Source organism: Epinephelus moara, chromosome 8 (genome assembly GCF_006386435.1).
Source record: "Epinephelus moara isolate mb chromosome 8, YSFRI_EMoa_1.0, whole genome shotgun sequence".
NCBI lineage: Eukaryota > Metazoa > Chordata > Actinopteri > Perciformes > Serranidae > Epinephelus > Epinephelus moara.
Genome location: NC_065513.1, coordinates 25,378,841 through 25,401,838, shown reverse-complemented (window position 1 = coordinate 25,401,838; position 22,998 = coordinate 25,378,841). Strand labels below are relative to the sequence as shown.

The 22,998-nt window shown below is 40.4% G+C and overlaps 1 protein-coding gene across 3 annotated transcripts in view; it reads right to left on the bottom strand.

Moving 5' to 3' along the window:
* The window catches only part of frmd3 (FERM domain containing 3), a 93,082-nt gene that overhangs the window by 38,826 nt on the left and 31,258 nt on the right, over window positions 1–22,998 (bottom strand). Inside the window, exons 4-9 of one of the 3 annotated variants that reach the window (XM_050050525.1) lie at window positions 19,450–19,488; window positions 16,342–16,420; window positions 8,887–8,984; window positions 5,641–5,764; window positions 3,236–3,323; window positions 904–992 (exon numbers count right to left, since the gene is read on the bottom strand). In XM_050050525.1, the coding sequence (XP_049906482.1) occupies window positions 904–992; window positions 3,236–3,323; window positions 5,641–5,764; window positions 8,887–8,984; window positions 16,342–16,420; window positions 19,450–19,488 (517 nt within the window). Of the gene's footprint in view, window positions 1–903; window positions 993–3,235; window positions 3,324–5,640; window positions 5,765–8,886; window positions 8,985–16,341; window positions 16,424–19,449; window positions 19,489–22,998 lie in introns of all 3 variants that reach the window. The other 2 variants (XM_050050526.1, XM_050050527.1) reach the window with 2 other exon arrangements.

Sequence of the window (22,998 nt, the reverse complement as noted above, 5' to 3'; positions counted from 1 at the left end):
TCTTCATTGGTCGACTACAAACATGACGTATCATCTGAAACATGTCAGTAGCTACATGCCCATTAGCCACTTAGCACAATCATTACTGCTTTGCCGACAGCGTCATTAACAGGTGGCTCGCTCAGTGTGTGACGTGCACTTGTAGATAAAATATAGGCCTATATTAATGAAGGTTCATTAGTACAGTTTTGTATTGCTCTGTAATGTAGCACAGTGTTGACAATGTTAATGGTACTATTCTTTCTCACACTTTGAACTCAAACCATTGTGTTACTCCGCCCAAAACATATAATTTAATAACTAAATCAATATCGTAAACATGCGGGCGACTAGTCGACTAATGGCCCTAAATGAGTACTAGTGGTCTACTTAGAAGTTCTTAGTCAGGGCAGCCCTAGCATATAATAATATTATACAAATAAAAACTGTGAATGCAAAGGTATTGCTTCTTCTACTTAATTACGTAAAGGATCTAAATACTTTTCCTACCAGGTGTTAAAAAATGTTTGCATTTTATTTTACCAGTGTACTTTATTGTGTACCAAAGAGTTACAATGCACAAACAATAACTGCATCACTAGGCACTGCTAAATGTTCACACCAAAATCCTGAGGGATATTCATCAAATTAAAGCAAGATAATGTTAACATGAGATTATTTAACTAATCTTAACTTCTAATTACAAAAGCTAAATATTTGAAGTTATGATAATCATATGTGCAGAAACTGATTATCAAGTCAAAGACCATAATTTTAAATTGGTACTATTAAATTTTATATATTTAGCTCCATTTTAGATGAAAACAAAAATTAAGAATGTGCTATAATTAGATTTGATAGAGGCTACACATTTAATTTCCATGTTTACAGGTTTATATTCAAGAATTTGGGATAAAATTGTACCATTTGAGGAGGTGGATCCTCTTGTTTCCCTGGAAGACCACAAAACCTGTGGCTGTGAACCCAAGAAAGGCTGTGGAGCCCGTGAAATCCTGCAACCACACACACACACACACACACACACACACACAGATGCAGGGTGAGAGGCAGCACATGATATTACAGGTGGATTAACAGCGGGGATCAGTAATCTCCATGGTAATGGCACCTACACAAAATCCCTTGTTTGTTTCAAACTTCACCCCCTAATTTGCAGTAACTGAAATAGGCACAGGGAATACAGGTTTGATACAGTGAGGCAAAATGAAACCAATATCAACTCCAGATTAAGAGCTGAACACAATATGTTCCTTCACTCTCCAACATCATTGATTATCATCTGTAGACTTCCTTTGTAAACCACTCCCTATGCCTGTGTGTTCCCGACAGTTTCTCCGATTCTTCATCTTCACATAAGCGTGATGCTACAGTTCCGGCAAGAAAAGCCATTCCCAGCAAACCAAATTAAAATCATCCCAATGACAAGAGCGGAGCAGATAAAGGGGATCCTCTCCAATAGACAGAATTTAAATATCTTGTTAATCTGCTCAGCATGATCTGATATTGTCACAGTCCCTGTCTCTCATTCCCCTCCTGTCACTCTGCTGCAGTGATTTTCCACTCTCCCTCCNGGATCCTCTCCAATAGACAGAATTTAAATATCTTGTTAATCTGCTCAGCATGATCTGATATGCCTGTCCATGGGAGGGTGTCCCTATTTCACACTCTGACTGGGCAGAGGATGAACAGAGCGATTTCACACTCTGACTGGGCAGAGGATGAACAGAGCGGGCGTGAATGAGCGAGATGTAAAATATTGCTTTTTTTTTTATCAGATTCAGTCAGTTTCATCTATCACAATGGTGCAAGAGAAACACCAAGAGAAAAGTACAAACAGGGTTAATATCACAGCAGAAAGCAAGATGTACAATTAAGTGTCAAATGAACCACAGTCAGATGGAGTCAATGACATTGATTTGCTAAAGCAATGATGTTCTTGGACCAATCAATAAGAACATTGATTCCTGAAGGTGATGGTTTCTCTTCAGACCAGGTTTCTCTTGTTTACAAAGATAATGTTGCCAGAGGTGCAAATGTGAACTCCACCTCTGCCTCACCTGTGATTACCCTCTCTCGGTGACCTCTCAGGTTTGCTAAAAGGCTGCTGTCAGTAAAGTTAATCATGTGTATAGTCATCCCTTTAATATGCAAATGAAGGGCAAACAAACAAAGGGTAAAGAGGGCAGGTCTCCACTGAAGCCAGGATTTGTACATCTGGACAACCGCATGAACTGTGGTGAGCATTAATGCTTTTCAATGAAATGGCTGCGAATGAATTATGCTCTTAATAAATAAGATGTCAAAATGATGCTTTGTTCAATACTGGCTCTCAGATTAAAATTAAAAACATGCATTTCACAGTGAAAACAGAAAGTCTAACTTCATACAGATAAAATCCTCCTAAGCATTTACTGCAACTGCCCAGTGACTTTATCCATTAATACATGGTGTACATTTTTATAAAAAGTTTCAGGGCATTTTGTTTAAGTATATTTTCCATGCAAAGTACATGCTGCATATACAAAGAGAGGAACATTAAACGACTTGTTACAGGGGTGGACACATGAGGTGAAGGCCCTCCAAGACAGTGAGGTATTTTTCTGTGTTTTTTGATCAACAAAGTGTTAAAACAACTTGGGTACATTACCGAGACATGAGGAATAAATTGTGCCAGTATTAATAGAGAGATTTGCATCACTGCAACAGCACCAGTCCTCACAGCCAGACTGGATTTAAGGGTGCTTTCAGACCTAAAGTTGTCTTGCTTTGGTCCGCATCAGGAACTAATTTGTTACAAAGTTGCATAATTGCCTAGAGTAGGTTCATGTTCTCACGGCAGCATTTACAAGCGGACCAGATAAAATGCCTTGTGCAAGAAAGCTGCTCTTGATTGGTCAGAATTCTCACGTGGGAAAAATCCAGGAAGTAAACAAAACGTTGAAGANTGCTCATGTTTAACCCAAACAATGTGTCATGTGACTGCAGTTGGTTCAGATCGAGGTCGGAACAGGTGCTCACCACAAATGAACCGCACCAGAGTTTGTTTCTAACTGGACTGAGACCACCTCTTCAAGAAGGTCTTTGTCTGGTTGTTTTGGTGCACACCCGGATGTGATTGCTGTGTTCACACCTGCCCAAACATTCTGCACGTAGCGGGCAAACAAACTTGAGTTTGATTGAACCAAACAAGGCAGATGTGAAAGCACCCTAAGTGTACATTCTCCATTAACGTTACCTTGCATGGGTGAGGGTCAACTCCATACGTCTCGAGGCTGTGTGCCCTTTGGAGCATGTTCCACTCTGCAAATGCAGCACACTGGCCCCTAAAAAGAGGAGAAGAGAGGATGACGTGATGTAAAATTCAACACATTGTTGCTGTTAGCATAAATTCCTGTGTGCTGGGTTATGAAAACAGTAAAGGTATGTATTTGTGTTGATTTATTTATTTATTAATTTGCATTTTTCCTCTATGAGTCAAGAATGGCAATTATAGTCTATACTGGTTTGCCCAGTTGAAGTGACCTGCTGAGTCTTTGTAGGCAAGCCAACTACCAGGCTTCTTAAAGAAAATTCAAGGCCAAGCCAAATATCAGGCCATCAAAGCTCTCTTTGGTGCAGCTGAACCAGTAAGCTGGTGGCTATGGATCAAGAGGAGAGACGCCACTTGGGCCCCGAAATACCACAAACAACAGCAGGGCACGAGCAAGTAAAAGCAGAGGGGGGCACACCTGGGACAACACGTGTTGCCAGTGAGCCCTCTGTAGGTGTTGTAGGCCTATTATTTAAACACCTGTGAAGGAGGGTACCCACCTGATGACCCCAATGAAGCTTTTACCCTCCCTAAACCCCAACTCCCTCCCTCAGTATGGCTCTAACTTGCACTCACAATTGGAAATATGTGCAACAACAATCGACCTGTTAAACTCCAACACGATTAAATTCATCTCCTGTTAGTTTCTTTTCTCTTCTCTCATCAGAATGAGGGAGTAGGGGGAGGTAGAGCGTACAGCCTGGTTCGGTGGGGGAGAGTTCAGTCCACACAGACGTCTCTCCTTGGTTCTGCCTTCCCTACGCTACTTCTTACTTTTCTATCTACCTATGTTCTTTCCTACTTTTTCATCTAACCTTAACCCTTTGGCTCCCACTCAGGAACCCCCAGACGGCACTATCACTCCCACTCATAGTCTCAAGTACGTGCATCAAGGGATTGTAACATCTCGTCCTAAACTGAACTGTTCATACACTAACAGCATGGACTTGTGTGTGTGAAGGACACAACAATTGTTCTTGAATGATTCCTCAGCATCCATCCGTTTGAGAAAGTGAGGGAGAATACCAATGTGTGTGAGATGAATATTTTTGTGGTATTGTGTTACATACAACACATTTTGGCAAGTGATTACATTCGGCCCAGTTTTTGATCATCGGTTAACATTTAGCAGAAACAGACATATTAAGAGCAGCCAAGTGTTCAGAGGAAGCATGGTGTTTAGATTGGGTCCCTATAAGCCTCGCTTTCATTATACAAATCTGTCTGCCAGCGGGTATGATCTCCCGGGAATTTAAAAACTTGTCCGTTTCCACTTGAAGACAAGAAACTGAGTGATGAACGCATGTACTCATCCCGACGCCAGACAAATAAATCAACACTGTAATTGCTCATACAGACGTCTGTCTATAAGCACACAGGATAAAAATGTCAAAGCCATTAAAGACCTGCTTGATAAAACAACTCACTGACACACACACAGTGCACCCCACCCCATTTGTAAATCACCTGAAGTGTCTTTCTACGGCTCGGCATTAATCTACACGCTGTTAATCCTGTCCGTCAGACCCATCGGGGCAGACAGAGGGCACTTGGCATCGTCTGCCTCTGTGCTGTGGGAAATGAAGGATTTGTCTTTGATGTTTCTGTAATCGCTGTAAGTGTGACGGTCACAAACCTAACAACATCACTCATGAGCTGCAGCGATGATACGCATAAATACCCAGAGGGAGAGGGTTATGTATATGTAACTGTCTATCATGTGATCGCATGAGTTAGGAACTTATTCTGCCCGAGCAAAGTACAGAGTTAGACTAAGAACATGGTGTTAATGTTGACATATTTTAATCTTATTCACTTTTATAATCATATTTATGCAGCAACCTCTGGGCTCATTAATCTCCTCTTTTAACTCAGCCTTTTCTTCATTTTGCATCTTGTTCCACACCCAACTTCCTGCTGATCACGTACGTCCAGCTCATTCTGCTCCATCTATCCTGAAAGGTTAATTTTAATCAAAATGTATATTCTGAAAATCCCGTAGAAGCGAGCAAGGTGTCTAAACTAAGCTAAGAATAAATAATTCACAGTCATTCCTCTGCAAATTAATTTCACTTTTTATTTACTTCCAACTGAAATACCTTCTGCAATGCAATGCACCACAAATCTCTTGGTGCCATCAAATTTTGTCTCAAGCCAGAACAACAGAAAAAGCGCTTTATTGTCTGCAGTGGAAAATTGTCTCCACAGCCTGCTTTGAAAGCGCAATGAGCATCTGCGCCTGTCATCAAAATCACACAGTAAACTGATAACACAGACGCAGCTCCAGACAACAAATAACCCCACCAGACGCACACACACGTCTGCTTTACCTGAGCTCGTTCTTGTGTATTTCCATAATCTTCCTCTCCAGTTTGAGGGATTGTTTAGGGAACAGTTTGAAGTCTCTGATGTAGTCGGACGGATGCTCCTCTGGGTCGTAGTCCCCGAGCTCAGCTGGAAACAGAGGGTGATGTCAGTGTGATAATGGTTCAAAACAACAGGTTAAACAGTTTAGAAAATGTGTATATCTGCTATTGCTGCTTTAAAGGAACAACTTTTTCAAGCAATTGGATTTCAGTATGCTAAATACATGCAGGCCTCCTACCATAACATTTTGAGAAATACATTCATTCCCATTATGGTGGACAGTGAGATGAAAAGATTGATATAGGGTCAGCCTATTGACCATCCCAAGAGCCAGAATAAAGCATGGTGAAGCAGCGTTTTGTTATCATGCTGCACAAACCGGAGGCCTGTAGGCCTACTATGAAGCCAGTTCAACTTACCCTGGATATCTTTTAGTTATCTGGCTTGACTAACCCTAACAGTGGCCATCTGGATAACCAACACTACAAAGCTGGTTATCAACAAGTTCAGTCAACTCTGGGTTTTCCTATCCAGCCACGAGGGCGTTCATGTGAAAGAGGCGGGGGTGTAAATTACGAGTGACATCATCAGAACCATGAATGAAGTAGGCTGCTTCATATGAGATGAGACTTAAAGTGTCTGCGACTGCGAGACAATAAAATGTCAGTGGTGTGGAATGTAAAAAACACTCTGTGATCTTATTAGTGCAAACGTAGAAATATTGAAAAAACTATCCAAAATTAGACCTAAATTATGTACAGGTATCACTGAGCCATGAGCCCATATGACATTAGTATCAAGTACTTTTTGTGGTTTAGTTGGATGATGATGAACATGCCACATAAAACATTTAAAAGTAATGCCAGACTGTTTCTGCTGCTGAAGTGAAGAGTGGAAAAGTAGCCTAATCAATGACTGATGAGGTCAACCTGACCTAAATGTTACATTTATAATACCGGGAGCCGATTAACAGTGTGTGGATTATTTTACTAATAAAATATCTGTTTTTTCCTAGTTCTCATCACACAGGTGTCTCATGTTATTTTGAGCTACAGTGATGAATTAGAGTGTAAAAGTAGCAACACTGTCACTGTGGACACTGTAAAATCATGTGTTTAGTGTGTAAACGATCTCCCCATTTGTTTGTTTGTTATACTGTATGTTTGTTGACGTATAACAGCATATAGGCTCCTCTTTTCTACCTGAGACTCCCGATTTATGTCTGTGGATACTTTTTTCTTCAGTGATCTGATTGGTCAGAGGTCGGGGTGTTGACAGGCTGTGATCCGATACTCTTAGCTGTTCAGCATCAGTTACCACAGTGATTTATCCCAGGAGTTAACCCTGAAGTTACCTCGCTAACTTCAAATCCTGCTTCATAGTACAGGCCTCTGGAATAACCTCCCAGATGATGTTAGACAAGCCAGGACTCTGTCCACTTTTAAGTCAAGCTAAAAACATTCCTTTTTACAATGCCTACTCAACCCTGTTATTACTGTAACCTTATTTTTAAACTTTAAATCATTTAAATAATCTTTTTATCTCTGCACCTCTTGTCTGCACTTTTGCTACTTTTAATGGCTTTTTTTTTTAAATAGTAAATCATTTAGTCATTGATTTTACCTTATCTTCTTTTTCTCTCTACTCTTTTATAGGAAATCTGTATTCTTTTACTATGTTTTATATTTCTGTAAAGCACTTTGAATTGCCCTGGTGTATGAAATATGCTACACAAATAAAGCCGCCTTGCCTTGACTACCACTCTCCTGTCTGGTGGTATCAGTTTCATCTAACTCCCCATCAGAATAAGAATAAACATATTTCCGAAAATGTTGAACCTTTCCTTTAAAATCTAATTTAGATTTGTGTCATCAGCAAATTTGCTGGTCGCTCAATCCCAGACAAAAGCTTAAAAACAGATTCATTCCTAATATATATTTATTTATTTCCACAGGAGAACATAAGCAGCTCAGATAACCCCGATAGATAAATATTCCCCTTATTGGATCCAGTACAAAGCCTTAACAGACACTAATTTCTCTTTATAATCCGTTCTTAATTAGCAGTCATAATAAAGGTTAAATCAGAAACTTGCCTGGAGTTTAATTAAACAGTAATCCTCAACCTATTCTCCAGCTCTGTAATCAACACCCTGACAAAGTGGGACAGGGACCTGCCCTCGTTAATCAAAGCAGCCAATGATACGCTGCAGAAACACTGTGAGTCGAGATAACTCAGCCAGTCATGCTCCGCTCTCTGGGGAGATGAGCCAATCAGAGAGTGTTTGCACAGTTCACAGATTTGTGTATCAGCCAGAGGGGTTCATTTATATCAGCTCAGCTAATTCCACTTTTAATCCATATTAAAGCAAGTGGCTCCGCACTGTGATTCAACGTTAAAGGTGCCATGTGCAACATGCAGAGAATTAATACAGCAGCAAATAACTATTTTAGATGTAAAGATATAGCAGGATACTTTTTTTCAGCATCACAACCCCCCAAAAATGACTCGTTTCACTATCGGGATTTGATACATTCAGTCCAATAACAACTGGGAAGTCTAAAAGAGCCACACAATTTAATAATTTTAAGTTAAAAGAGCTCTACACCAGAAGTAGCCGGAGGAAGTCTCTAAAGTGCCTGCTCTATGGGCCGCACAATGCAAAAGCAGTGCCGATCATCGGGTCATTTCATACACAGTAGTTAAACCTATTTGCTTACTGAGCAACTTCCATAGAAATGAATGGGGCCTCGCTGCCGATGCTGTATCCAGGTCTCTCTATACATTCATGGAACCAAGCGAAAAAGCTAACGTTAGCCCTCTAATATATTTGGCCTTTTTTTAGATTGAAGAGTAAAAGAGAGAATATGAAATATGGTTGGCATAATTTAATTTTACAACGTTACACAATATACCTTAAATTACAAAATGCTAACAACATCAGATCAAACTAGCTGAACAGCATCGGTGAGAAGAACATAATCGGATATTCGTGACTCATTCTAAACTGCATAATAAATGTAAAAAACAGTAGTGAAAATGCAGTAAAGCTAGGGGGAAAAACTAGTTAAAATGCTCAAAGCCATGCATACATGTTAAAAATAAAATATAATAATTGTCAGTAGGGAATCAACTTAACATGCTAAATCACCAGGAGGTCAATTGTCAATAAAGTTGAACTGAATCCAGTGGTTGTCAGTAGGTCTCACCCTGTATGATGCAGGCTCCCAGATATGCAGCTTCAGCGAAAGGACACAGGAGACGGCCATGGTAGATATCTCTCTTCAACTGCAGGTAAAGGAGATACCTGGATGCACAGACACAACACATGTAGTCAAAAAAAGAGAACTGTCAATGCTCACACTGAAAGTTTATTTAGTCCACAGTAAGGCAGTGTATGGCTGGTAAAAATTCTGCACTAAGGAAGAAATACGTTGAAAATTTAATGTGGATGTGTGTCCCTGGTTATACTTACTGCATCAAAGTGTGCATTTAATATTTATTTTGTTAAATGAGTCTTATTCATGTAGCCTAATGTTACATACAGTAAACTCACACACTATGAATAAGTAAATCTGTACTGTACACCATGTTTGTTCCAGAGAGTTAACAGAAACGTTACTAAAACCAAAACAGTCTCAGTCCTTGATTCAATAATGATCCAGCTGTGTTACCATGGCAATTAGAGAGCACATTGCTATGGAAACAACTACCACACAGCAGCGACTGGTACTGTAGTTACTATGGAAACGGCTTCAATGGAGGCAAGTTTAGGCATGCTGCTGACATGCTGATTTGTCTCGTGTTACCAGGGAGACAAGATATGACAGTGGTGCTGAAACTATAGGGTCATGTGTTGCCATGGATACAGATGAGTTTCCAGAGGAGACGACATCAGCCGCTCACACCACAGTCAACTGACTCATTAAACTTGTTTTCTGACTCAAGCAGCAGAAGGAAAGCATGAAAGATTGAATGGAGCGAAAAGCCTGCTGCTGAAACTAAACAGTTTTATTTATAGAGTCGGTCTGGAGCCGCACGGAGGTTCTTCAAATTGACCTAAAAAACACAGCTTTCTTTATTTACATGACCTTCTCAATTGTGTTTAATTTAATCCTTGTCTGTTTTCTTCTTTGTTGCATGCAGAGATTCTTCCTGTCTTGGTCTTCTCATCTTCTGTTTCCTTCCCTGAACTCTTATTTCCATCTTACAGTTAAAGTTACAGTATCTTTCTTTAAGTAACAGCAAGTCCTTCATCTGTAACTCCTTTGTGATTTTGGTTTAATCAGTTAATACAGTACATAAAGAAACAGCTGTCATAATTACTACAAAATGCTAAGTCTTAATCCAATTTTCCCATCTTGTCAGTTTCTCTAATTTTACCCTTCTCTGCCCCCTCACCTTGCTTTTTTCTCCCTCTTTTCTTCCATCTCTTCCTCTCCCACTCTGTGGTTTTATTATTCCCATTCTCATTTACTGCATGAAGTTACATTTGTGTAGGTCAGCAGTGCTTTGACAGCACACTATGGGATCACTGAGCAGGTTACATCCATGCACTTTTACAGCTGAGTGATGCTCAAATCTGGCCAAAGAAGCAAGAATATAAAATCTGGTAGATTCTCTATCCTTGGGCCACATTCTTTGCTGACGTTTTTTTTTAAAAATTCTCTTTTTACAATATCTGCAAAGGGAAACTATGGTATATCCTCCTGAGACCTGAACTTTTGGTTGGTATGCATCAGTAGGACCTGATAAGTATAAAAAATTTAACATTGTCAACAATAATTACGTCCCAATATCTTCAAATTAGACAACAATAAAGTCCTAGTGTCCTCAAACGAGTACTTCCTAATTAACGGTGTCTTAGCTTGTTACTGCCCCGTAAAGTGGTCAAATTTGTTGCCATATCAAACTACAAACATTATTATACATAAATAAACAAGTTTCAACCATAACATGTGATCAGGTTTTGTTCTTGTCCACTTTTGTGTCAGGATCAGCTGCAGACTGACTTGGCAAAGATGGCTGCCATCTTGTTTCTACATGGATTACTTTGCTACCACTAGATGGCACAAAAGAAGTATCCACAAATGAGGACAACAGGTCTAAGTTAAGTAGAATGAAGTATAGGGTCAAGGTCAAGAAGTATAAGGCCTAGTCCACACGAGCACGGGTATTTTTAAAACCGAACTTTTTTGGCCTCCAGTTTTTAAAAAATCTGTGTCCACGAGCGGTGTAATAAAAATACCTCCGTCCACATGACACCACAAATTCCACTATCAAGCAATGTAATCCACATGACACCACAAATTCCACTATCAAGCAATGTAATACACAAGCCAAAGCAGTAGGTGGCGATATAACTCCTAACTGTAAGGCCATTGTAGCCAATCAAAAGGCAGTAAAACGTCATTACCGGAAAAACAACAATCTCTGAACTCCCCCCCAACACCCACTCAGCAGAAAGAACTCCAGAGTGTCGAAAATTCTGATTCCTCAGCAGCTCCTTGAGAATCACTGTGTCATCATGTCACTGAGTAGCGTTAGTTGTATGATACAGCCACAAAGTGCTGATATGCTGCTAAATAGAAGCAGTATCTTGTTTAGGTCCATCCTCAAATCGTCTCTCGCACACACTGAATCGGGTAATAACACAGCTGTTTTCTGTTTACGTCGCACACTGTGACGTCATACAATGGAGACGAGACAAAATAACTGCGGTTATCCTGTCCACACATGACTGCTGACACCGGACTTTTCCAAAAAGTTCACCCTGGACTCCAGTTACAAATAACTCCGGTTACAGGGGCCCAAAACTGCGGTTACGTGTGGATGAAAGGCCAAACCGTGAGCAAAGAGTCACGGTTTTATTAATACCCGCGTTGGTGTGGACAGCCCCTAAGTCATATGAGGACACAGCGTCTCAGGAGGATGTGGTTTATGTTAGAGCAATATTGTGGTCATGGTTACAGTGATAAAAAGGCAAACATTATTAGGTTGTAGGACTGAAACTTCTCCCGCATGTTAGGTGCGTATGAGAACCATGATGGCCTATGCAAACACACAAAAACGAAAAAAAGCGAATGGCCCTATGCAGAGACACTGTTTAATTTGTCCGTTCTGGGCTACTGTAGAACAACATGGCAGCCTCTGAGGAAGAGGACCCATTCTATATGTGGATATGAACACCTCGTGCTAAGGTAACAAAAACGCAACAATTCTTATTTACAGGTGATTATAAAATATTGAAAACAGTTATGAATATCACATACCATTTCTGCCAATATATTCCCCATACATCTTACACACTGGACTTACAGAGCATTGTGTACAACCTGGTCTCACTCCGAAGTTGTCAAAATCTGGCGGTTCGCGCAGTGACTTGCGGCGAAAAAAGCCAACCTTTAACGTCGGCATGATACATGGCTATAACTTCACTGATATAGTTTAACAGCGCTTGGCGTGTCAAGGGGAAACACGGCGCTACAAGAACGAAAGTTAAGGTGGCGAAAGTCCAAGTGGGGCAAGTGGGAAAGTGGTGGATGGGTCCAACAACAAACACCGACTTTTACCTGAGAGAGCAGCGTTTGTGTCCCGTAAGATTATAAATCCAAACTACGTTCTTTTTTTTTTTCAAATTCTAACCACATGCTTTTGTTTCTTAAACCCAACCACTTGCGTTTCTTGTTGAGGAAAAAAAAACATCAATTTGTGGTGTTTTACTGATGTTGTGTGTTTTTGTGTTTTTTTTATTGTGAAAGAGACAGTATGCAAACAGTGAACTTCCTGTGTATGTGGACGTGGAAAGTCCATGACCAAATGTAAATATGTGATGAGGTTGGATTGAGAATGTGTTGGTGTATAAGACCAGTTAAATTTTGTTTTTCTTATCCGCCACCTCAACCCCCCCAGTCACTCTGCCCATAAATACTCTCTTCTCTCTGCCTTAGCCTTGATGCAGAATCACCTTATATGAATGTGATTACTAAGAATACTGGGTCATTTTTTTCATCTCTTTTTGATATTTGGGGGTGGGGGGTAAAGCTGAGGATGAAAATGGCAGACTTCAAATAACATCCTGCAAACTGGAGCACATGCAGCACACACACATTAGCATAATAGTTTTTGGATTTTGATGATGAAAAAAAAAATCCCTCCCAGAAAAAAACTTGATATTGAGCACTTCATTGGATTTCATCACCGCCTGCAGTTCCCTCTGAACTTGAAAACTAAAACTCAGCCTCAATCTAACTTCTGTGTCCACTCCAAACTTAGACCAATGTGGTGTAATGGTGCTCCTTAAGGACTCTGAGATTAGGTTGTTTTTTTCTTTGACATAAGCTAATGAAAATAAATAGACACATAAATATGCAGTCCTTTAAACAAGTTTGAATGCATGAAGATGAGGGCAACAGAGAGAACAGAGATGAAATGAAAGTAAAGTTTTAATGACATTGACGATGTGCAAAAACACCTTTAAGTAATAAAAGTTGAGGAGGACGGGGAGATGTACCAAAATGAGTTGAGAGACGTGGAGACACACCTGAGGGAGCAGAGTGGGCTGTGATAACGGGGAGGAGGAAGAAGGAGGACAGAGAGAGACCAACAGAAAGGAGGGAGGAGACACCTCAGGGATGAAATTATGGAGGGATCTGGAGAGGATGGAGGAGAGAAAGATGGAGGCTCGGAGGAAGGGAAGAGAGAGATGGTGAGACATGACAGCTCAGATGGGACGGAGAACACGAAAACAGAGTCCCCGCTGAGAGAGCATCGCTAATTATCACTATAGGCCTGAGTGAAGGTGTGTGTGAGTGTGTATATTTGGGAGGAGGAGGGCTGTTAAAAAGTTTTTATGAATATTAATTCTACAATTTCATTAAACAGAAATGTGTTGTTGGTTTTTTTATATAAATTACGACGCTGTCTCCTAGAAATTACATTTATATTACTGGTACATAGTTGTGACAACATGGATGAAGCTCAGAGATATTTCTTAGAGTTAGTAAAACATGAATTCAGTTAAATGTTGATAAAAAGGTAATATTACAAAAACAAAGTTGTAGTCACTACGATAGTGTATTGCAAGATTTCTTATTTTAGCGAGAAAAAAACAGTCAGTAAACATTTTGCTGATACGTTCAGTGTCAACATGTTTGTGACTTGCCAGATACGTTAATTAGCAACATTTGGTGATATCCAGCAGCCATGTTAAGCTGTACTGCTCATTACACACTGGACAACTACATTGTTGGAGTGAGTTTTCTGGAGCATATTCACATTAAATCATTGTAAAAGCATGTCAAACTGCTGTATTTGTGAATCTACACCGCCGCTCAGGAGTCTGAAATCGCTGGCCACAAAAGCTTGATTGGGTTCAGTCGGATGGCTGAGAGGAGCACTCTGAATGGTCTTTTTGATGCTTTTGGGTTGTAGAAAACTGTCTTTACAAATAGATGCTATTTAGTATGAAGGGTTTGTTTTGTACCGGGAGAACAAAACGCAGTACAATGGTTCAGCCAGACTGATAAATGAAAGGGCAGAAAGAGACAAAGATCCCTCTGAGCAATAGTTCAGTAAGAGCAGAAAAAAATCACCAGTCAATGGTGAGAGAAACTGAAATGTGTCCAGATTTAAATAGGAACAGGTTCCTGATTAAGTGTTCCAGCACAACGTGAAAGGTACCCTGGCTGCGTTGGTTGTTGACATGCTGGGACACCATGTCAAGTTCTGCCTGTTACATGCATTGTTTTGTTTCAAAATACACTTCCATTTTCACAGGGAATGTACCGTTTACATACAGTCTCTGTCAAAATAAAGGCACTACGTCAGTACAACACCTCAAATTGATGCTTTTTTTCCCCTTTAACAACAAAAGCACATGGTTAGGTTTAGGAATAAAGAACAGGGTTTGGCTTTAGAATCGTACGGGACACAAACACCGCTCTCCCGGGTAGAAGTCATTATTTGTTGGACCATCCACCACCCCTTCCTCCCACCCTATTCGTACGTTTGTCACCTTAACTTTTGTTCTTGTCCTGCCGCATTTCCCCCTGACACCGCCGAGCGCCATTAAACTATAATGGTGACTGTCCAAGTGCTGGATTTCGATGACTTTGGCGTGAGACCGGGCTGACTGAGGAGACTGCAGAGGGCCCAAAGAAAAACAGGTTCCCAAAATATTTAGAGCCCATTTGCACCATTAGGCCCGTTTCCACCGCAGGAACTTCGGGGTAATTTTACGGGGCCGGGGCTGTTGGTGTGTGTCTCCACCGCAGGAACCACCCCCGAAGGACAGAGTTCCGGAACTTTTACAGGGGCTAAACAAGTCCCTGCCTCGGAGTAGGTACTCAGAACGGCCCTGAGAAACTCCTGGCTGGGGCTTGGGGATTATTTGGTGCTGATTGGATATACTCAAGACGGGATGTGACGTTTTGTAAATAACAACATGGTTATCGTAGATTAGCTGTTAGCGGTGTCCGTGAAATTTTTTTTTTTTTTTACAGCGGATATCTTAGTTACAACATGATTGAGCTAGCAAAGCAGTTTTGTGTTGCTATGTGTGGTATTTATTCAGTTTTGGGAAATCACGATGTCTAGAAAGCATCAGTGGCTACAGCTGACAGGGACAGCTCACAACAGCAGCAAAGCTAACATCAGGACGTCATCTGTTAAAAGCCTCCCGTTGTCGGATACGACATGAAACTACTCCAGTTAGCTCAATCATGTTGTAACTAAGACATCCGCTGGAAAAAATATTTTTTCCACGGACCGTGACTGGAGTTATTACAGACACCGCTAACGGCTAACGGCGTCCCTACGCCCCTACGTCGCCCCGGTCAAAATGGTCGCGCAACGATTACGTCACATCCAGAGCCCGGTAACTTTACAAGAACCTTCCTCCTACTCCGCTCTCTCAGTGGAGACACGGCGGTTGAGAGGGCCGAGCGAGAGGATGTTCCTGTAGTAGTTCCTGCCCCCCAAATAGTACCAGGAACTTCTTCAGTGGAAACGGGCCTATTGTAGTGCAATAATGATCGAGGGTCACACAAGCTTTCCTGATTTGAAAAAGATATCCAAAATCGAAGGTGGGGACATTCATTGAGTGAAAGTTTTACTCATTTAATTGTTCTTCTTTTGGGGCCAAAACTATTTAAAATGTAAATAATACAATTGGTATCAGAATCAAACTGTTTTTATCTCTCTCTATATATATAGCTATTGCTGAGGGAAAGAAGAAAACCATGAATGTAACAGCTGATTCCAAACTTTTGAATTGCAGTGTTTGAAGAACAAATATATTTTCTGAAGGCTAAAAAAGGAGAAGCAAATAGATAAGATAATCTTACAATCAGAACTGTGGTGGCAAAACTTGGATACTCCTACAAACTGCTGTGTTTCAAAAGAGTACTTGAGTCTGTTTTTTGACATACATTTTATTTTTGTTCTTTTAGCAGGCTTCGGATAGTGTTAGCAAACCAGCCAAAGGTCCCTCAGATAATCAACCACACTCTTAAACTACCATCAGGTTACTGGAATTCAGCTGACTCCAGTTTAAATGTAATAAGGTTGTTGCGAGATATGTCTTGTTCTATTTCACACTTTCTCTATCCCTCCCTTCTTACTCCATCCCTCAAAAACCATCAATTGTGTGTGTAAGTTTTTACCTGGTGAGCTCCTCCTTGATTTTCATTGGCTCGTGAGGATAAAACTTGACCCGGAAACACATGGTGTACGGCTGCTGAGCTGCTGAAGACAAGAGAAGAAAGTTTAGAGGAAAGGAGAAGAAAGAGGAGACAGAAAGTAGTTTGAGAGAGCAGAAGGGAAAGATGAGAGAAATGAGAGAAGAGAAGTAAAAGTAGATGTTTTAATTGGGAGAGAAGAGGAGAAAGAAGAAGAGAGAGATAAATGAATGAGTGCAGGACAGAAGGGGAGCAGAGCAATGAGGATTATATAAAACTGAGGGGAGAAGAAGGAGTTGGAGCCCAAAAAAGAATTGCGGTATGCCTCTAATACTGATTAGTCATTTGATAATTACAGTAATTACCCATCATACACACACACACACACACACACACGCACACACACACACACACACACACACACACACTCACACACACACACGCGTGCACGCACACTCACTCACACACACACACACACACACACACACACTGCCTGACTTGGACTGGGGTCTGCTTCTTTTCCTTTGATCTGAGACCGAAAGCATTTCATTTCTGACTATGTGTGTGTGTTGCTGTGGGAGAAAATTTGAGCACTGAATAAGATTTAAATATGCCCGGTAACATACATACACACACTTATGTAAGTGCACACACACACACACTGACACACACACACACACACACACACACACACACACACACACAGTCAGTGATGTGGGGCTGGGAGTGGGGCTGGGATCAAACGACAGCAGTAGCTTAAACTCCCTCCTGGGGTCCCGCTGATCTCACCAAATTGCATATAAACACACATTCATGCACACACATGCTAACATTCAAAGTTGACTCACTGAAGTTTGCACATTTGCATGGCGTGCAGACATACATATCATTACACAGTGTGCAGTGAGAAAACATCAGTAGCAGCTGTTGTAAGCCAACCCATTATGCATTCACAGATTAGACGAGAAGTATAGAAACCATGCTTCATGTACAAGTTCTGTTGTATAGTTTATGTGATGATATGCTGTGTATAGAGAGACTGAATTTACACTTCCTGGTGAAAGTTGTCATGGTCTGATTGTATTTTACTGTAAATCTTCAAGTAAAAGCCTAGTCCCAATTAAACACCAGTCTCTTTTACTAGTCTGGTGTAGCTAAACATTTTGACAAACAAAGGCCTGTCTCAATTAGAAGCCTGGTCTGGTTGCCAAGTAGTTAATTTTTACAGAAGTTCTTTGGATGTATAAAATCAGATTGTTAACTACCCACTTGAGCTAACATTAGTTAGCTGTTTAGATGGTGCATATAAGTATAAATGTTTAAACTTAAAAAAAGGGGTTTTTATAAAAGTTAATTCAAGTTATGAATGTTGTTTTCACAGGGTAAGGTGGTGTTGTGTCAGCATGTCAGCATGCCAGCTGCCGTGACACAAGTGTCATAACATAACAACTAATTGATGTTATTCAAAGCCTAAACTTTATAAAAGTAATAATCGTACTGGTTCAAATAAACAATTTGATTGTATTTCCCATCTTTGCTGAGCAGCAGTTTTGTGCATAAGGAATTAAAAGCCTGTCCCAAAAATAAGCCTGTTAAGTTCAGTGATTTAAGCAAATAATAGCCCGGGCTACCTATTAAAGTTTTATGGTATTTTTATGTTTTTTCAAATGTCTGATATTTATGGGAGACCACAGTTTGCATTCTGTTATTTATGTTGTACATAATCATCCAGTCCATGTAAATCCATTAATTTTCTTTTACTACTACAATTATTGTTATTATTATTATTATTATTATTATTATTATTATTATTAATACAAACAAGTGCTTTTTTTGTGTACATAATAGACCTATATATCCTTAGCCTTTATTTGTCCAGCATTGTTGTCCTAGTTCTTAGCTGTTATGTCTATTTTTGTGTTAGTACATAAGAGCAATGCCAAAAAAGAGTCAAATTATTTATATGTACACACACTGGCTACTTGACTGATATAGGTGTTTCTGATTCTACTAATGACTGTCAATGTGATAAGCAATTTACAGTGTGGTTTTGTTGTATGAATCGGGTATCCTAACCATAAAATGCTTACTGGCTTTAACAGGTACTTATATGTAGGTACATTGGAGGAAAACAAGACCATGGGTGACAAAGGGAGCAACAATTGGGCATTTTAGGGGACAGGAGAGAGGCACAGTACTGGGAAACAAAACAACACATTCTGACTCCCAACTTGTCAAAGACTGACGCTTGGTCAGTGGCCCTACACGTCAAACTATGACACTCTAGCTAGCTACCTCACCAATGTCGGGTTTTGTTATTCAGGAACGGCGTGTTCATTTATGCTTGTTACATGTCTTATGTCTTTTTTAAATAAACTTCCATTTTCACAAGAAACTTTGAACTTTGGTAAAATTCGTTGTTTTTAGGTGTACTTTTTAGTATAACCCAGTATTTTTAGTTCGGTTTATAAAAAACATCATGGTTTGACTTAAAGTAACTACGTTTGTTACCAATGTAATATAACGTCAGATGACATACGTTACATACGTCATGTGACAAATGTTACTAGTGTAGTATGCTACACATACTAGCACGCTACATTGTTATCAAAATAATGCTATTAACCTTTGGTTTCACATGGAAAACAAACAGCAGGCTCCCAGGTGAAAGTTCGCAGTTGTTTGACCTAGCCATGTCCAATCCCACCATACTATTTAGACTTTCTCCCACTTCATACAATGGCAGCTGCTTGGGGCATCAAGAAATGCTGCTGTCCAGTGTATCTTATACCACCATTAAAGGATGCCTCTATGCGTCGGTACCTGACACCAAGGGCCACTGACCAAGTGTCTGTATTTGACAAGCTGGGAGTGAGACTGGGTTGAACAAGTTTGGCAACAAAATGGCGTTAACAACATTGACAGTCTGCTGACGTCTTTATGGCATTATGTATTTCACAGTTACAATATGCAACCAAAACAGTAAAGCAAGATAACAGATGGGTCTTTGGGAAAATCCCTCACAAACTCAGATGGAGGCGTTGCTGAAGAACATATATAAAATGTGATTCTAAAATGACAGGCGGTACTCACCAATGCTGGGGTACAGCAATGTAATTTTGGGGTAGGAGGCTTGGAAAAAAAGGGGTACAAAGCTTGGAATAAGAATAAAGAGGGACTTGTTTGTATTAACTTATGTCTGACATTTACTTATGTGCACACGGGTTATTTTGAGTGTAAAGGCCCAGATACACCAAACTGACATCAAAGAACTAGTGATAATGAAGGCCTACTTTTGAGTAACCCCTCATTGCCGCTGCAAAACACACTGCAAAGACTACAGCAATGGCCAACTAGCACATACGTTCTGTGCCTGCAGGAGAAGAAATAACACCGCCACACCAGCAAGCGGCAGCAGTCTGTATCAGGACCCCTGGAACGCCGCTCAGCCTTGCTCTCAATTTTTCCCAGAGGCTACTCGCAGTATTGCAGCAAAAAAATCCCCTGTGGTCTAAAAGGCATTTTCTCTATAGAACAACATTATAAAAGAGCTATCTGTAAAACTGTTGACAGAACACCTCAGACTGCAAACACAATGTAAAGTCTATAAGACAAGCAGGAACTCGCGGGTGGGGTCAGCAGGAGAAACTATTTTGCATATTCAGTGGGCCACATATTGCAGAAGTAAACCCAGAAGCTATAAACTTATTTTGGCATATGCACCATGCTGCAATTTCATAGCACTGAATAGGCGCCATCTTGGCATCCGGTATTGAGGTATTATGAATACTGGGAAAATAACTCCCGACAGGGGAATAGAACCCCGACGCGCAGCGGAGGGGTTCTATTCCCCTGAAGGGAGTTATTTTCCCAGTATTCACCGGCTCATTATACATTATCCCGCTTATTACACGGCTAATTATCAGTTGAATAGACAGAATATTGATTAATTATACATTTTGTAAGCGGTAACGGCTACTTTAGCCCGATAAAAAAAGTAACTGTTGTCAGGGCAGCGTCCCTATAGCAACGCCGGGCTACATAGCAACTGTGTGTAATGACCGTTGCTACTAGCAGCGGTCATTACACAGTAATATCAGACCGCAGAATGCCGCGACTGACCAATCAGAATGCAGCATTTAATAGAGCCGTGTAATAAATTGAGGTATTATTACAGATCTATGGTCTGTATTCATTATTCAAGGAAAACCAGAAAACTGACAGGACGGATTCAAGATGTTGATCCTAATATAACAGGTTTGTTTCAGTCTCATGCTTTCTTGACTTTCACCATTTGTTTACTTTCCTCACTTCCATTTCTCTTCTTGTGTGCTGTACTGAACTGCCAGTCAGAGTGATTTCTCTCACTGACAGGCTCTGCCATCAGCAGACGCTGATTCAACATGCTGAATCGGCCAGAAAGAAGCCAACAAGTGCCGATTAGTGCCAATGGTGCGTGACACACTGTAAAAACTATAGGGTGTAATATAATCACTGATAGCTCAACACTGACCGACAGCCGACCGTTGGCTTGGTGTGTCATGGCCCAAATGCAGGAATCTAGATGGATTGGATGCTAAAAGAAGAGGCAAAATCATTTGATATGGGCAATGATTTTAAAGTGGGCATCAACCATGAACTCGGCCAAAGAGAAAGAGAAGAAGAAAAGGACAGAGGAGCAGAAGAGGAGGAAAGTGAGTATCATCTAACTTGGGAACAGGAATCTTTACTAAGTGCCCTCACCACTCTGTCTTTAATGGCTGGGATCCTCTGCGGTATTATCTAGCTATGAAAAACAGCACACATCTACATAATACATGCTGAGCAATATGAAAGACGCAATCCTCCCACCCGCGCCCAATTTTGAGCTGCTTTCTGCTCAAGCTTAAGGGACCACGGTGCTTTTTTTTAAATAAAAAAAACCCACTGTTTCAGGGGAAGGGGAATTGGCACAATACTATGCACACACACACAATGTGACGCATATGCACGTAAGCTGAGATGCACAAAGAGAAAATAAATCACAAGCCACACACCCTAATTTGAGCGTAAATGCTGCCACAGGGAGAACTGATGTGTCAGTACGACTCAGGGTCTTTTCACCACTCATCCTCCGTCCCTCTCTCTCATCTCCTTTTATTTCTTTCACTCTCTGTCAGCCTCTCTCATCTCAAACTGTCTCTCAAATCTCCTCCTTTCTCTCTCTTTTCCTCCCTAATCTGACTTCTTTCTTTAGCCACATTATATATCACTGTCCCTTCTCTTCCCTTCTGAATTAGCCCCCCACACACTTCCTCTTTATCACTCTTTCCCCCCTCTTGCTCCATCTCAATCGCTCATTCTAATTTTCACTGGTCTCCTCATCCTCCCCCCTTCCTGCCCTCTCGCACATGTTCTGATGAAGCAGAACGAACCGCTAATAGCTCCTTTATTAATTTATAGCAAGACAGAAAGAACAGGACAGTCATTTAAAGGGTGGGCGAAGTTCAGACGGAGACATGTTTTTGCAGATCGCAGACGTAATTGGCCAAATGTAGACGAAGATCTCACAGAGAAATTCTGCAGCAACGCATCAGTTTCAGCAGCAAACATCAGGATTTGGCATCAGTCCATTAGAGTGAAAAACCAAGATGATTTTTTAAGCCTATATAGAGATGATAAAACGTGAAAGAGGAGGGAGAGGACATTAAGGTGCACTGGATTCCAAATAAAATCTCTGCTTTTTGATTTTGTCTTCCAAACTTCTGTATAAAAAGGTGGCTGACAAAGCAAAATTTGTTTAAATATTTTATGAAGCAAAGGCAGTCTTATCCTCCCTTGTACCTTCAGCTACTCCTTTCCAGGAAGGGAATAAAACATTTGCTTCTCGAAATAAAGTGTGTCTCAAAATTCACTGCAACGTGATTTTACACTGCATTTTTAAAACTACACTGATCAGCTATTTCACTAGTCGTGTCACAGTCAGCGGTGGAAGAAGTGTTAGTAAAGATCTTTTACTTGAGTAAAAATAGCAATACCACAAGTGTTTCTAGGTAATTACTATAACTCTCGATGATCTTCAGTTCTGAACTGAAGTGGCCTCTTGGATGAGAGGTGAAACATCCTCAAGAAACTCAAGCAAGTCCAGTCGCCTACAATATAGCACTTGACCTGGATGACTGAGAATCTTCACCAATATGCCTCTAGATGTTTGGTTTAATCTAATATTACCATGAAAACAGGTGGTTTAGAATTTTACAGCCTTGATTCATGATGACGATTCTGACGCTACCACAAGTGTTTCTAACTGACAAGTGACAACATTGGACATATACGTCATACAGTATTTCCTTCAAACAAAAGGGAGTGTTTGGAACATCAGGGAGGATGAATTTGTCATTACAATATTACTAATTTTGACTGCAAGAATCTTCATGTGATTTGAAGATATTATACTGATAGTAGCCAATAATAATGTCAAAACATCAGCCTATACCTCATTATTATATGGTTATTATCCCATTAATATCACCATATTACCATATCTTATCCAAATATTGCACTGACATAACAGTTTTGTTGATGGCAGGTTATTATATTGTTATTTTTTTAGTACTTATTTAAACAAAACAAAGACAAATTACACAACTACACACTAGACAC